Source organism: Perca fluviatilis, chromosome 7 (assembly GCF_010015445.1).
Source record: "Perca fluviatilis chromosome 7, GENO_Pfluv_1.0, whole genome shotgun sequence".
NCBI lineage: Eukaryota > Metazoa > Chordata > Actinopteri > Perciformes > Percidae > Perca > Perca fluviatilis.
This window is the reverse complement of record NC_053118.1, coordinates 27784689-27801411: the sequence shown is the minus strand read 5'-3', so window position 1 is coordinate 27801411 and position 16723 is coordinate 27784689. Positions and strand designations below refer to the sequence as shown.

The window sequence follows — 16723 nt, the reverse complement described above, 5'->3', positions numbered from 1 at the left end:
TTAAAGCTTTAGTGCGTAACTTTTTGATATTAATGAACATCTGTTACATTCAAGCCATTGCAAAATGAGTTGCTACAAAGCTAATTAAGACTATCAGCTCCACACAACTCTCTCTGTATTGGCTGTGTTCAGAAGATTGTGTTGTCGGTGACTTTCACGCGCAGAAACTTGAGTGAAGATAATTACCTCTTCTGAAGAGTCCATTATGTTTTTTTAATTCTCCGAGTCCTCCTTGGCTACTAGCAACTGGGTGGAGGAGGGGTGGCGGCTGTGCACGATCACAGAAGGCTTGTATCACGTGGACGCGCCAACAGTGTCATACTTAGAATTCCTCCTGGGGGAGACAGAAACTACGCACTATAACTTTAACATTCCACTTGTTTAGGGTAAAGGAATAAATGAAGTCATTGAACTTCCTTATGTCATGTTTTGTGTGGTTGAATTAAAATATACACTACCAGTCAAAAGTTTGGGGTCACTTAGGAATTTCCATTCCACTCCATTACAGACAGAATACCAGCTAAGATCAGTTGCATTGTTTTTTTAAATCAGGGCAGCAGTTTTCAGATTACATTATGTGCTTACATAATTGCAAAAGTGTTCTCAACTGTTGTAGAAAGAAGTGGCTGATCTTTAATGCAATTTCTACATTGCCCATTATCAGCAACCATTCATCCAATGTTCCAAAGGCACATTCTGTTTACTAATCTGATATCATTATAAAAAGGCTAACTGAGAAAACATTGGAAAATCCTTTTGCAATTATGTAAGCACATAATGTAATCTGAAAACTGCTGACCTGGTTAAAAAAAACAATGCAACAGATCTCAGCTGGTATTCTGTCTATAATGGAGTGGAATGGAAATTTCTAAGTGACCCCAAACTTTTGACCGGTAGTGTACATGAGGTAGTTAAAGTGTAGGTTCCTTTGCATGCATGCCTGGTAGCAGGTCTGGGTATTATTAAAGAGCAGGAATCTTCTGTCATCCACTGTAGGCCGTGACAGTTAACCAGATGGCCGGCTTAATCTCTTTAAGAAACAGAATGATACTTTGATGAGCTTTTAGGTGCAGACAGGCACGAGCAAACGCACACACACTACTGGATAATCCAAAGGTAACCAAACTGACTGATTCCTGGATGGGTTCTGCTGTGGCAGTGTATTGCTGACCTTGTGATCACACATGAATCTTTCTAGTAAAACTACAATGGAGTTAGGTTTGAGACACATTTTCAGCTATCTAAAATAAAAGTAAAATTCACAACAAAATGATATTTTTGTGCCAGAATGAAAGCGGAAACGCATATTTATTGAAGTTGTTTGCTTATTAACATGAGATGAGTGCTTGTAGCGACCTCAGTTGTTGCTTTACAACCATTTACACAGGAACAAACACACACAATGTGTACACACATTTAGAGTAGTTTTTGATTGTGTATGCACATATCACTTGTGTTTACGATCATTTTTCTCTTGAGAATATAATCACAGTGAAGAGCTGTGCTAACAGGTTACTGATATAAAGATAACACTTGTATTTGAAAATACATTACTCTGTCTACACAGACAATTTTAGCAGTTCAAGATTTCTCTTAAGAGTCCCATATTATGGGGCGCCCGGGTAGCTCAGTTTGTAGAGCAGGTGCCTATATAGAGGGGTTTAATTCTCGACGAAGCCGCCCAGGGTTTGAATTCGCCCTGTGGCACTCTTTCTGCATGTCTTCCCCCTCTCTCTCCCCTTTTTATGCTGTCCTGGTGATTAAAGGCGAAAATACCCCAAAAAATCAAGAGTCCCATATTATGCTCATTTTCAGGGTCATACTTTTTCTCTGCTTAGAAAAAAATATATATATATATTTACAAGCTGGAGGTTTGAGTCTTGCTGTAACTGTTTATCTTCAATCAGTTTGGAGATTTTAATGTAAAATAAAACCATTAACCTCTCTAATCAAAGAATACAAACTTCACAATAAAATATGTAACTACAAGTCGTCAAAGCAACTAATAAAATATAGAAACAGAACTTTAAACACATAGAAACGTCTTCTGAGGTATTTCTGGTGTATTGAGGTGATCTGTGGTTCATCTGTGGTATTTGTTTTTTTTTATAGAACATGCGTACATGCTTTAATGTTTAAAAAGCCATTTTTCTCATACTGTCTGTCTGAATAAACCTACATCACCCTCTATGTCTCTCTCAGCGTCGGAATCATCATTGCAGCTGGGGAATGACTATCGGCACTCTAGCGGCACTTTCTACCTATAGTATAGTTGTGACATCACAACCGTACAGAAGTCTTGACGGCTCCTTTAAAAGCACAGTTTCTGAATACAGGCTGTAAGCATTGCTCTGTGGATTAAGTGTTTTGATACTTGGTAGTATTTATATAGCACTTAGGCTCGACCTGCTTTATAATACATAAATAAATAAAGACATGGAAACCTCGCTTTTTACAATATGGGACCTTTAACCTGAATGTGTTCTTGCAAGAAACACCTCTTTGCCTTACACTTACCTCTTACCCACTTACCCATGATGTTTTGAATTGTTGATAATGAGAAGGATTTACCTTCGACGTGGATTAGCAGGTTTGTTAAAGATGTTGATCTTTAACGCTGAAATCTGTAATGTCTCATGTCTCGAAAGTGGTGAGAGATCTACAGCAACAACAATGGGGTTTTTGTGAAATGTTGTGTCAAGACCTGTTGCGTTAGTTTATCCCCCATTGCAAAGATTTTGGGAAATGTGCCGGCTATTGTGTGATACTACTGAGCTTATGCGTATGGAGGTGTATGTGTTCTACATATACAAATATGTAGTTGTATTTTATGTTTGTTATGTATTGTGTCCTGTCTGTGTCTGTTTTATAATTATGTATTTGTGTTTATAGGACCCCCTCGAAAATGAGATGCTACATCTCAAGGGTCTATCCTTCCATTTCATTCTTACATCCTGCAGAGTTGGTGATTAGAGCCTATTTCTGTCTTTAGCTAAGGTCAGGAGGTGAATAATGAATAATGTTTTGTTCCTCTCATCCTTCTGGCAGGGCATGACCATCAAACCCCTGGTGGAGCTGCTGGCAGTGAAGAAGAAACAGGAGGCCAAGCGGTCGATTAATGAAGAAATCCACACCCAGGTAAGAGCTTTCTCCTACAACCATCATCAGCCTTCATCATCAGAAGCTAATGACTTCTTGATTCATGGTTTATACATATTAATCACCCAGAGCCTTTTGGTATGCAGTTGATAAATGAAATGGTTTGAAATGGTCCTTCACTGAGCTACCTTGTTAAGCCACAGCAAAGCGTTCTCACTTCCTATCTTGTTTTTTTTAATGTGACGTCCTTTTGCAGTAGCAAGCCTCTGAGGCCATTTGATCATCAAATCTTGATTGCTGCTTCCACCTACTGGCTGCAGGGTGGTAGTTCAACTCATTCACTGTACTATAAGGTGTGCTGGTACAGCATACTCAACGTCAATCCAAGCAAAATAACTTGACCGTTGTGTTTCCCCATTTCATAACATTTTACCATCTAGTTAAATATAACTTAAACACACTGTCACATCCATGAGTGATCACCATGCTCCACAATCCCTGACTGTTTTAAAGCTATTAATACAGCTAAGATAAGTAAGTACACACACACACACACACAGTTCCTCCTTATTTTTGATTTTGGCAAGTGACCAGCTGACGGACCTGTCCCACCTGTTAAGAAGATACTACAGATTGTTTTTTGTGATTTTACTTGCTGTACTTGTAATTGAGTCATGGAATTACATGACAACATACAATACATTGCTATTTGACACATTGCTCACAATGACAATGGAATCAGGGCGATACACTACCAAGTGCAGTAGCATTGCCTCATTTATCATGTATGGATCTTGTTATTTGTACAATGGAATAGGATTTTTTTAAATATAAATTGGCATAAATCATTTATTTGCATAAGCAGTGTGTAAACGACAAAATGTTGTCTGGGCGTTTTAACATACATACAGCAGCATGTGTACCTGTCCCATTATTCAAACAACAAACCGAGTAAACTGGTGAAAGGCGAAGCTCCAGTGGCAAGATGTTTGTAGTAAAAGAAGAATACATCTATGACCCAGTATCTGTGTAACCAGAAGAGAGTGTATCATGATATATGTGCTCTATTGTAAATCTTCTAGAGAAACTTTTCATACTGTTGGCACTTTTTAAAATTACTTTGTCACCCCCACCCCCACAGCGCTGGGCAGTCTTTACATAGATCAGTCTCTTCTGACAAAGCAGAAGTCAATTCTGTGGCTCTGCTTAATGACTTGTTCCCATAGCAACACTGCCCGTCAGACTATCATCTGCAGGCTTAGTCAGAGCACCGGGGCGACCTGCGGCTGGCTGCAGTCCGAAACAACAAATGCATCTGTACAGTTCTCTGCTTCCCTGAGCAGGCGTGATGCCACTGCTAATGAACACTGTCTGATCAGTCACCTGGCTGCTGCTGCTTTTCTCCCACCACTTCCATTTTATAGCTTGTCACCTGCTGTTGTTGATGCTAATGTTGGCAGTCTTACCTGTGAGGGTGTTTTAAAGGCCGGGACACATATAGCCGACGGGCGACCGTTGACAGAAAACCCCGTCGATATGATCAGTCGCGTCCCCGAGGTCCAAAAAACTGCCACAGAACAGACCAAAAAGACTAGAGGAGACGAGACGTAATACATCTCCCTAACAGCAGGCAGCGCTAATCTGTAATGTTGCCCAAGAAATGAAAACCGGCAGCTGATTGGACGAACGCGTCACATGGGTTTGTTTTCTCCAGATATTGAGAGCCAGACTTTCATGGCGGCCGTTCAGAATACGATCTCATATTGTACTAAAATAGTTCACTGAAACGTGTTTCTGAAAACATTTTAAGCGAGAAATAGGCCGTGCAGTTGCTGAATCTGTCTTCATTTCAGCTCAACAAAGGTCAGTTTAAAAGATTTTCATCAGATTTTGAGAGACTGTAGTCACCTCATTGCGCTCGTCATTTCCGGGTGAGTCCCGATTTCCCTGCCGCCGACCGAACATGTCAGGTCGGCCAAAATGAACGCCGACAGACCCCCAGACGGACGACGGCACGGGACACACTGAACAGATTTGAGTCACTGACCTCGCCAGACTGTCCCACGGCCGATAATCGGGTTAATGTGTCCCGGGCCTTACTGTGAGGAATGGTAACTGGTGCGTGTGCGTGTTGGATGGGGTGGGGCTTGAATGTGCTGAGTTTAAGCAAAGGTAATATTTGTGGTACTCACCATTATGGTTGTAGGATGTGCAATATCTGGTAGTGCACTGTTGCAATTTTGATTTTGATACGGTATTGTGCAGTTGTGCATTTGGGTATTGTGCAATACATAAGTTATTGATCACAGCATGTTTTAATGGGAAATGTGCAATCTGGGTAGAATTAAGTGCAATATGAGGGGGAGGATATGCTTTGGGTTATTTCTATTTCTTCTGAGAGTGTAGGGGAAGGTAGGGGGTCTTGTGTGAGGTTTATTGGATGTTTATTGAACACATTTGGTTGAGATAATCTATGCTTTTGTTTTATGTATGTTTACTGTATGTTTATTGTGTTGATGTGCGAGGCATCGCCATTCTTTGTTCTCTCGACTGCCCAAGACAAATTTCTCATATAGGAGACAATAAAGGCTTATCTTAACTTTGCTTATCTTATCTTAAGATGCAGCTGAGTAATGTCTGCGGTACCAGAGTGTTCCTGTAATCACAGTTAATAACATTTTTAATCATAATTATTATAAAAACACATTTGGACATTTGAAAAAAGGAAAAGTAACATAAAGAAATCTGTCTTTGACCAAATAAATTACTCTAAATGTCATTCTACTACAGCAGATATAATATGGGGCCCTAGAAAGTTGTGTATATTAGATATAGGTTTGTTCACAGGCATATATTTTTGTACCTAGCTAAGTCTGTTTTACAATAAATTAAAATACTCCACAGAGTTTTTTGTTTGTTTGTTTGTTTGTCTTTTGAAAGATTTTCTGCCTCTTTTTCTCCCCAGTTCCTCGACCACCTTCTGACTGGAATTGAGGACATTTGTGGACACTATGGACACCACCACTGGAAGGACAAGTATGCATTTTTTTCATTGCTGATAAATTATTTGTCAAACATGATGACAAATCACAAGTTACCCGAGCCCAAATTAAGAAAAAGCAAGTAAAAATTGAGAGAAATTGTAATCATGAAAAGTTATAGTTAGTAACTTTTTTTTTTTTTAAGTCCATCGTCAAAATGTTAATGGTTTAATTTTCTGTCATTATCTGCTAATTGATTCAACCCTTCAGGGAATACACATTTACTGTGGCTATAAATGTGGAATTATTGTGATTCGTTCCATCATTTAACCTCTTTTCTTTTCATCTAATGTGCACCATATGTCTCTCACATCTCTCTCTGTCCTGTTCTTACACACACGGCTGTCTTTTTTTCCCTTGTCTCTATTTTCATCTGTAACTCATTTCCTCCTCCCAGACTGAACCGCTTCAACAAGAAGTATGTGAAAAAGTGCCTGATTGCAGGCGAACGCTCCAAGGAGCCGCAGCTCATCGCCTTCTACCACAAGATGGAGATGAAACAGGCCATCGACCTGGTGGAGAGCGGAGGGGGAGTCAACCTGCCGTCTGCTGTGCCTTCCACAGTTTCCATGCAGTAAGTACGAGTATACACTCACTCGGTCTTCAGTTACTACACTCAGAATACCAAACTGTCTCAAATGTATGAGTCCTTTAACCTGCAGTAACTGCTAAGTAAGTAACAAAACGGTAAAAATGCGGGCAGGACACCTAAACAATAAGCTGAAACTTGCTAGACAGCTCCAAAAACAGCTGACAGGAGCTGCAGATTTGTGTGATAATTATCTGCAAGTTCACCACTATGAGTGGCCTCTTTCACAATGTAATTTGATATATTTTAATTATAAAAAAACTAAATATTGATCACAGCCATATTAAATGTTTGAAAAAAAAATAATACCTTGTATTTACTGATTAAATAAATAATTTCACAATGCTATATGCTCATTTATTTGAGTTAACTTTGATGCATAGTAATATTCAGGCCAACATGATACAACATGAACTGCATCAGTTTCTGTCAAAGCTGTAAATGGAAGAGGAAGTAACGGTTTTATTTTCATATATTGTTTAACATTACCTAAACTACACTCTATAGTCATTTCATGTTTAATATGTGGATGGCTTTAATTACTTACTTAGGAAGATAGCACAACATTACAACTGTCAGGGGTTTAAAGGTAGAGAGTCTGGCTGATGACTGGAAGGTTTCTGGTTTGTTGATGAGCACTGATGGGTGGCAGTAGCTCAGTCAGTAGAGAGTTGGGTTGGAGGGTTGCTGGTTAAAGTCCCCATACGGACCAAAGTATGGTGGTGGGCTGGTAGCTGGAGAGTTGCCAGTTCACCTCCTGGGCAATGCCAATGTGCTTTTGAGCAAGGCACCGAACCCCCAACTGCTCAGGGCGCCTTTTCATGGGCAGTTTGTGTGTTGCAGTTGAATGAGCCAGTATGTAGCTAGTACATTGGCTGTTCAATTTCACAAGCTGTTAACGACAGCCCGCACAGTCAGAAACATGCTCTCACTCATCTGATCATTAGATACCAAGGGAAATGGGACTTTTTCAGTTTCATCATTATTACAACAGATTGTCATGTGTCTTGACTAGAGATGGTCCGATACCATCCAATACCAGTGTGTTATATATTTTATTATGTTTTAACAGCTGTATACTACTATCCCTGTATAGATGTGATATTATTTCTAACTTTGTTGTCTGGCTCAGGTTAAACTCTTTGTGAAACATGAACAAACACAAACAATGAATGCCACAGAACTTTCTTTTATTATGCAGTATGACAGGCAGTCATAACAGAAAAAGAACATAAATAAAATACTTTAACGTAGATTTTCTTTAGGGCTTTGTAACGTGGTATCGGATCGGTGCATAAACTCCAGTACTTCCCGATACCAGCGTTTTAGGCAGTATCTGAGCCGATACCGATACTGGTATCGGAACATCTCTAGTCTTGACAAAAGCAAAAACAGCTGTGTGTATTACACAAACTCTGATAGCCCTAACTTTTTCCTGCGTTTTTTTTTCTTTTTTCAGGAACATCCAGCCCAAGAAGCCTCCTCCTGCCAAGCCTGTAGAGAAAGCTCTGCCCAAGATGACTAAAGGCCGGGAGGAGGAGATCAGGCAGATCCTCAGGAGTAACCTTCAGAAGACACGGCAGAGGGTAACGCTGCTATATGAACAATAAGACTCAGATCATTACCTGTGTATATCTTATTCATATCAGCTAAAGATGTATTGTCTTGTATTACCGGGAGCATTAGAGCATATCACTCTTCATATTGATTTTGCACTGATAAACAAAGTGGTATTAGACTCTATGTATGTGTATTGATTGTTACAGAGTTATAATTAAACAGCGCACAGAAAAATACTTGTCGTTGATTTATACCGGTTGAGTATTGTTCCCATGTGATCACCATAGCCTGAGTAAATGAAACACATGCGTTTATTATCATTACTTCTGCAGAAACAAACTGTGCCAAAACTTTCTTACACTTTTATTTGTTAATCATTAAAATGTCCTCTTCAACTGAGTTGTTTTATTTGTCCTTTCTCTCTCAGCTGCGCTCCTACAACAGACACACTCTGGTGGCTGATCCGTACGAGGACGGCTTCAGTGAACTCCTCATCAAGAAGCAAAAGATGATTGCGCTGGAGAAGAAGGTATGACTATCAGTCTCTGTATGGACTATTTGTTTGCTTGTGCCATATGTCTGATGTCCTGTCCCGAAGTGCTTTGCGACTGTGCCGCAAACCCAACTGCCCCACAGGGACAACAAAGTTATCTACTACTACTACTGTTAGTCGACGCTAAAGAAACCAAAAAAACAACAACAGATGAAGAGCAGCTCTTCTCATTTCACACCGGGCCACCAGCATTTAAATGACTCAGCCAAAACTATAATTAGTGTTCCTAATTAGAGTCCACCTTCAGTCTCTTAAATTCATTTTCTCGACACAAATGGGGGCTGATGTATTCGCACGGCTGAGTGGCCCAACCACCAACTTCCATTTCATCAGCCTGTAATTACATAATGAAAATAGACTCTTATTTTGGCTGAACTGAATGTGCTTGAAGCCACTGTAGAGGATTTCTGCAGAGAAAGCAACGCATCATTTGAATGAGGTTTCTTTAAGATATTGATCAATGGTGAATTGCTGACCCATTTTAGTTTGGCTTCAGTACTTCCCAAACAATGAAATGAGGCAGAGTGTGTATTTTCCTGTGTACGTTAATGATACTGAATGTTAACATGCAGAAACCTAAATCATCCCACAAATGAACAAAATCCCTCTTTTTTTAATTTATTTTTTATTTTTTTTACAGATAAAAGACATGAATTACTACCTGACGGTGCCTGCTGCTCCCCCTGACTCCCCGACCATGTGTAGAGCCAGACTGGCCTCAGGTAAGAACATCCATCTTAGCCCCAGCCAAACGCAAACACCCGATAGCTGCCAGCATCATACTGAAAGGAACCCTACGTGAAACAACAGGGGACACTTCACCATGTCACACGTTGTATTTTGTTAGGCTCACAAGGCAGCTCTCACACAACAATAAACACAATGTAGAAAACACTGCTACTGTTCACAGCTGCAGCAATAGACATTTCCCCACTGGTGGAAATGTGTTTGCATGTGGCAGTCGGCATGTAAACCAATGTGTGGTTTTTATTTTAGGCAGAGGTACTGATTTCAAACCTGCTCAGCAGCAGAGAGGGAACAAAATCTCTCCAGGTATGTAGTTAGTGTAGAGAAGATTCATTTTCAGTTTTAACCCGACAGTGGTCCTAACATGCATGTGTCATTTACATTTGCTTGTTAACATTCATTCATTATTCATCACTAATGAGGGGGATCTCGTGACATGATTGACGAGGCAAAGCTGGAATGATTTTTTTTATTTTTATTTTATTTTTTTATTATAGCCACACACAAAAAACCTGCCGTTTGCAGATTAGTCAATCATGATGTATGTTGGAACTTCAGCTTTTGTTTCTCATAGTAAGTTTAAACTAAAAGTGGAATTATGTCCTGCATGTGTTGCGTTATAAATCATTGTGACTTACTTTGCATTATTGTCGTTGTGTTGTGAAACGTTTGGAACGGTCCTGAAGCCTGCTGTTGTGGAGTTTGTGCAGTGATTGTCCATTTGTGGCTTTGTTGACCCTAATATTTGTTGATCACATTCTCCTCCCCTTGTACATGGTACAGTATGTTCATGTACGCTGATGGAATGATGGAATAATATTGAATCCCCTTTTACAGCCTTGTAACAACACATTATGTAATAACATTGCATTGTGTAATAAAACGTCAAACTGTAATATATTTATACCTCATTATGTGATCACACCCACATTGTGTCATAATCTGCTGCATTTTGTAATAAATACCTTGAACGCAATATGTAATCAACTTAGTGATGTGTATTGACCAATGAAAGGCAATACTAATCTACTGAACAAACTAAAAAATAAAATAAAAAATCACCGTGATTCACAACTAGAATTTCATAAAATAAACATGATGTTATAAAAAAGACATACAGTTTGGTTAGTTATTACATAATGCACCATATTACATTTTCGTCAAAAGAAAGTACAATTCCCCACATTTTGTAAGAACCGCCTGCCGCATTGTGCAATAGTTTATTAAAAAATGTGGAGAACTGTATTCCATACTGCGTTCAGGTTTTTATTACAAAATGCGGCAGATTATTACATAATGTGGGTGTTATTACATAATGAAGTGACTATTTATTACATTTTGACATTTTATTACATAATGCATTGTTACAAGCCTTGGTAAAGCTACCTCCCTGACATTGCACCCTTGTCCTTCCTGTAGACCCACAATCCTACAGCAGTAAGCCAGCGATGGACAGAGTGCCGACCATCCAGGTGGACCTGGCCTCCCCTCAGTCTCCAGACTCCGTCAACCTGATGGATGAGTTCCGACGGGCCGACCAGCAGGAGGAGGACCAGGGCCTGACGATGAAGGCTCCCTCGGGGCAGAGTGGGTTTAACCGGCCCGGCGAGGCAGACAGAGGCCGAGAACAGCAGAAGCTGACGAGGTGCCTGAGCGACCCCGGTCCCAGCGCAGATGAGGAGGAGGAGGAAGAACCCTTTCTGCCTTGATACGGCAGACTGGATATGGAGGGGTTAGTTCACTAATTAGAGGAGAGAGGGCTGCTTCACTGCTCTAAATAATCTCTTTGGTTCAGAAACCAAACAAGCCAAAACTGCTAACGCTGTACGACACCAGAAACAAAAAGCAAAAGGGAGATTATCTGGAAAAAAAGAAAAAAAAGAAGAGCCATTAGTTTGTTATTATCATTGCTCTTTATTTTTTTAGACCGCATTGGAGTAGCTGTTATCTGAGAGGTGGTGGAGTTTATGGTCGATAGTCTGAGACATTCAGGAAAGAGCTATGCATTACCAAAGGTTTGGACTGTTTTTGTGTCAGACAATGTCAGTTTTCCTTTAGTGTCAGACGGTTTTTCTTTTTTAATGACTGTATAGTTGTTGGTTTTTATGTTTGATCATGATATTTCATTTTTTTTTCTGTCTTTCAAGCTACCTTCTTGGCGACATGCTGGGCCTCTAATCCTAAATGTTATCAACAAGGCAAACTGCCTAAATCCGTTTCTCTTTTTCAAACTTGTTGAAGATGCCTGTTTTTAATCCAATATCTGACTGAAATAGCTAAATATTCAAACATTTAGAGTTTAGCTATTTTAAAATGTTTGGCCTTAATTTAGGTCAAACCTTTTCACTTGGTGCATTTTTTTATCTTTTGTCTTGCTTTAAAACATATATCTTTAATTCCAGGGGTGCTAATGTCTGTTTGCAATCGGTTTGTTCCAGTGTTTGTGGGATGTGGGTTCAAATCTGGATGTATTTAGTCACTTTGTAAAAGAACCACAGTTGTTTCTAGTCATGCTTACAGAGCTGCGGCCTTGTCTTATGGCTGTGGATGGAGTTATGTGTACTTAACTAAAAATCCCCACTGCTGTATAGGAAGGGAAAGGTTTGCACCCAAAGGAAAGCTTTGAGACAGGCAGTGATGCAGCACTTGTGTTTTGATGTCAGTGATCATGCTTGATTCCCCCCATCCAAGTCTTCTGAAGTGAAATCCCTTGTTGTCATGTCACGTTTCGGTGTAGCCGTTTTATGTTTCACCTCAATTTCAGAACACCCTTTAAAAGTCACTCAAGCAGGGCTCGTCGAGTTGTTAGAGTAGATGTTTCTCTCGGTCACCTTCACACTCCTCAATTATTGAAACCTTTAGACCACACGAGCTGATTTTTTTAATATATCAAATCAAAAATAATGAATGCTCACTTTCTTTCACATGCCTATATGCATTCTTCAGTTTTTTTACTGGCCTTTACAAGAAGCATTTGTGCTCTACATCACTGTTCAGCTTATTACATGACAAGTGAACGTTTGTACGGGAATCCATCCACACCTCTCAACCCTCTTAAAATCTAAGACTATAGACATGTCATGGCAACAACAACAAAAATTCTATGCAGTATTGACGTGTAAAATATGTAAATCAATCATAATATCCTAGATTTATAAATACCCTTTACAACTGAAGTCTCAGAATCTTGTAAACATGTAACACGTTGAGGCAAACCAATGCAAAAGTCAAAGCTAAAATGAAACACGGGCATTAAAATAAACAAGAACAGTTAGTTTTTGCACATCTGAGCAAGCCTGGAAAGTTATCTGCGGGCACGACAACATAGTCAAGTGTGTTGTTGATAGCTTAAGTCATTCTCTACTGTACTGTATACAGTTGTACAGTGTGTAAAATACATTGCACGTCTTTTTTTTTTTTCAGTGAATTGGAATACGACAAAAATCGTTGAAGTTGTCGATGTGATGATTTGCTCATTCATATCCATTTAAACATCTTGTGTGCCACAGCCAACAACAATTAGACTGTAAAGCCCCAAGTGTTCTTTCATCTTAGTCTATTATCACTTCACTGCAAAAAACATAAATAAAAAAAGAGTGTAGTTTCTCCATACTGGCCATCCAAAGCACTCACCATGGAAAGCCAACTTTAGCATTGACACACGGTCCTTCTCTGAAGTAGGCTGAGTGAGTCACTGCTCCAGTTTTCTAGGTGTTAGTGACCGTTGAATCCTTCCTGATCCTCTTACATCCAGACGGCTCACATTACAGCTGGGTGGTACGGGCAGAAGAACCTCACAGGCTCCTTCATTTTCCTCAACTCTTCTTCTCTTGAGCATCTTTAAATGTCTTGCTATGGTTACTATAGCGAGGGGGTACAAGGATATTTTGTCTGTGCACAAACGCACTCATGTACATCCAGGTGTAGAAATATGCAAATGTGAGCCTACTTGCAAGAGTTTTTGGCCCCTTTCTTTGCTCCTGACGCTCTTCCGGCTTCCCAATTTCTTAAAGGATAATTGCAGCTGAGAGATGGGCGGGTCAAGCCTCAAAGCATCTGATTTCCCTGTCTCGACCAAATTGAATTTCCTGTCGGAAATGTCAGCGTGTGGGACTGAGTGTCCCAGTGGAGAGCTGTGCTGAAAATGTCAACAAGGACAGGGTCAAAAAGAGATGGATAGTTTAAAACCCAGAAGTGACGAGCCGAATGGCACGCAACACTTTCCCCCATCTTCAAATCATTTTCATAGCTGCTTAAAGGACAGTGATATTTACATGCAGCAATGGATTTATGAGGTTCTAAACTGTTTTATAAACTGCAGCTACAGAAGCCCTGAGAACGGTTTCTCTCCATCTGTGAATGGTCGCTTAACGCGCTGCTGTTGGGGAACATTTCTATATCCTCTTCCCAGATGCTATTTGATTAGGGTCCCATTTAACGGAAGTTTGTTGCTCATTTAACCCTTAACTGCTCTGCAGAGACTTTTAAGTAGGTTGCAGGAAGGTTGCAGTAATTAATTTCTAAACATATTCACACTTGGGAATACATGTAACTGTGTGAATGCAAAGCAGGGTATCTCTGAGGTAACATGCATCATGCTCTGCACAGATGTTATATTTTTTTCATATCAGAATGGATATTGAACATAACTTGAGGGATGTGATCAAATATTAAATCAACCCTCAAAACAAGAGAAATGAAATCCCTGATTACTTCACATTATCCCAAAGACTTTAATTTCTCAAAAAGAAAAGAACCCCTATTTTCATACTTTATCTTTTGAAACCAATTGCATCTTTTTGGGCAAAACATTCTCACACCTTGGAGGGAAATGTTTGGTGCAGGAAACCTTAATCTAAAGCCATACAGCCTATAGAAGAACCTATTTCATTGTATTCATATATTATGTCATATACACCTCATTTTTGCCTTTGTTTTGCTCGACGCACAAAACATACTTTGCATTTAAATTGCTTGTGTCTTAGGTGAATGCTTGCGGTTCTTGATTTGAAATGTCCACTCTGGATGTTTTTCTACAGCGCTGAATTGTTCTAAGTCATGGCAGTTGTTTTCATTGAATGTGTTTGACTGAACTACAACACTGTTGCCTCACCAGCATTCACTTCAGCTTTACGTTTTTTTTTCTTTGCATCTGTTTGCTTTATTATGTGCCTGATTTGTTTAACTGCGTTATTGTACAATGACTATTTGGGGGTTTACAGGGATATCGAAGTCTCTTGCTGTTATTGTCAAGTGCTTTATCTGGATACATGTGCATTACGGTACATCCTTCCATGTTGTTGTTTTCTTTCTCCATCTCATGTTTACCTTTAACGGCACTCCAGAGGCATTTGTCACCCAGACTTTAAACTGTGGAGTTCAGGCTCAAGTAGAAAGAGGCTGAATTTACAGCTATAAACTCTAATCAGCTTATAAGCTTCATTCTCAAATCCAGTTCTCCTCAAGTTAGATTGAATGAGAGATCATCAATTACAATCTGCTACGCATGCGGATAAAACTCGTTACCTTAAAGCCAAACTGGGGTTTTTGCACGTTTTAGATTTCTTTGTGTGTTATTCTATATTATTAGTTTCCATTCATTCACTAGAATTGTTAAAGACCCATCACCATGGACATCAGGTCAGCTTTTAGGTCCATAATATTGCACATTCATTCCAATCAACTTAAATGATAAGTTCCCTTTTTTTTCTTTTTTACATTTATCTTAAAACAATATTGACACGCGTCTATGCACATTGAAAAAAAAATTGTTGTCGCTGTCTTTGTTTCTCCTGTCCATACTGGCCATGAAGAGATCTTCATTCAGTGTGAAAACTCCTTCTTAAGTTTATCCGAACACACTACAAGGCTTTAACAGTCCTGTTAGTGTAACTATCCGTCTGGAAGAGACCCACTTTATTTGTTTAACTCAGATTGCTGAAGGCTCATATTATCTTCTGTGGCACACTGAAAAGCATTTTTGTATGAAACTGTATTTTATCAGTTACAGCAACCGTTTGTGCATGGCATGTCAATATTGTTTTAAGGAAAAGGGGACATTTCTTTTTTAAATCTATCCTTTTAAAATGCAACAATAAAATAAATGGAGATTGATGGTTGGCAGACAAACTGATTAAAAGAAATCCTAGACACAACAGTATGCTTTGAATGAACTGATCTAATTTGGTTACTACATGATTTGAACTACATGGGCTAAAATGTGCAAAAACACTGGTATGTTCCTTTAAGTACCGGAAGATCTGACCGGCCCAGCAGTGCAAGGCTAACGGTCACCATGCGGATGAACATTTAACACTCCAATTACAGAGGCAGTAATCGCAGTATGACGCACACTCGCACGTCATCAACATAATGACCCTGCGGTGTCGTTACTCCAGCACCCAAAGACTGTTTTCCACCCTCGTTTACTTCATATCGTTCTCCACCATTTTACACCACACCGAGCACTTTAACAAAGCTGTACCTTTATCTCAAAACGCCGATGTTAAAAAGAGCAATAAGTGGCTTTAATGTAGTGTACACATTGTGCATAGTTATCAGGGGACACATCATGGGGAAAAGGAATGTACTTCATGATGGGCCTTATGAACATGGTGTGTGTGTGTGTGTGTGTGTGTGTGTGTGTGTGTGTGTGTGTGTGTGTGTGTGTGTGTGTGTGTGTGTGTGTGTGTGTGTGGGTGGGTGGGGGTTTAGTCCTAAAGCAGAGAAGCTGGGGTTTTAAATCCTAGTGAATGCCATGCTATGACTTGATGAAAGAGTGGTTTATGTTTCCCTTTTCATTCATTGTTTGTTTTCTTTATCTTCATGTGTTTGAATTTGTCAGTCAATTGTTTGTAGTTTGCAAATTTCAGTTTTGCAATAATTAAGATTTTTTTTTATTTCACATACAAATGAATGGGAATATAAATAAATATATATATATATATATGAGAAAATATTATATGTATTTGAAATTGATCATGCTGATGTACAAATCGGAATCTGAAAGATGACAAGTGTGCACTTTCTCGTTGATTGATCTCTAGCTTTCAGCATTCCATTCCTGTAATGACCAGTAAACTAAAATGAAACTATGTCAGAAAATATATACCAAATTAAAGTTTTACTTTATAG

General features: G+C 39.3%; 1 protein-coding gene across 2 annotated transcripts in view; it reads left to right on the top strand.

Annotated features, from left to right (window-relative positions):
- The window catches only part of slc9a1a (solute carrier family 9 member A1a), a 40587-nt gene extending 27239 nt beyond the window's left edge, over nucleotides 1-13348 (top strand). Inside the window, exons 6-13 of one of the 2 annotated variants that reach the window (XM_039807247.1) lie at nucleotides 3049-3138; nucleotides 6065-6135; nucleotides 6538-6714; nucleotides 8189-8315; nucleotides 8717-8818; nucleotides 9483-9564; nucleotides 9839-9895; nucleotides 11009-13348. In XM_039807247.1, the coding sequence (XP_039663181.1) occupies nucleotides 3049-3138; nucleotides 6065-6135; nucleotides 6538-6714; nucleotides 8189-8315; nucleotides 8717-8818; nucleotides 9483-9564; nucleotides 9839-9895; nucleotides 11009-11298 (996 nt within the window). In that variant the 3' untranslated portion in view covers nucleotides 11299-13348. The remainder of the gene's footprint in view (nucleotides 1-3048; nucleotides 3139-6064; nucleotides 6136-6537; nucleotides 6715-8188; nucleotides 8316-8716; nucleotides 8819-9482; nucleotides 9565-9838; nucleotides 9896-11008) is intronic. The other variant, XM_039807249.1, reaches the window with a different exon arrangement.
- The last annotated feature ends 3375 nt before the right edge of the window (nucleotides 13349-16723 follow it).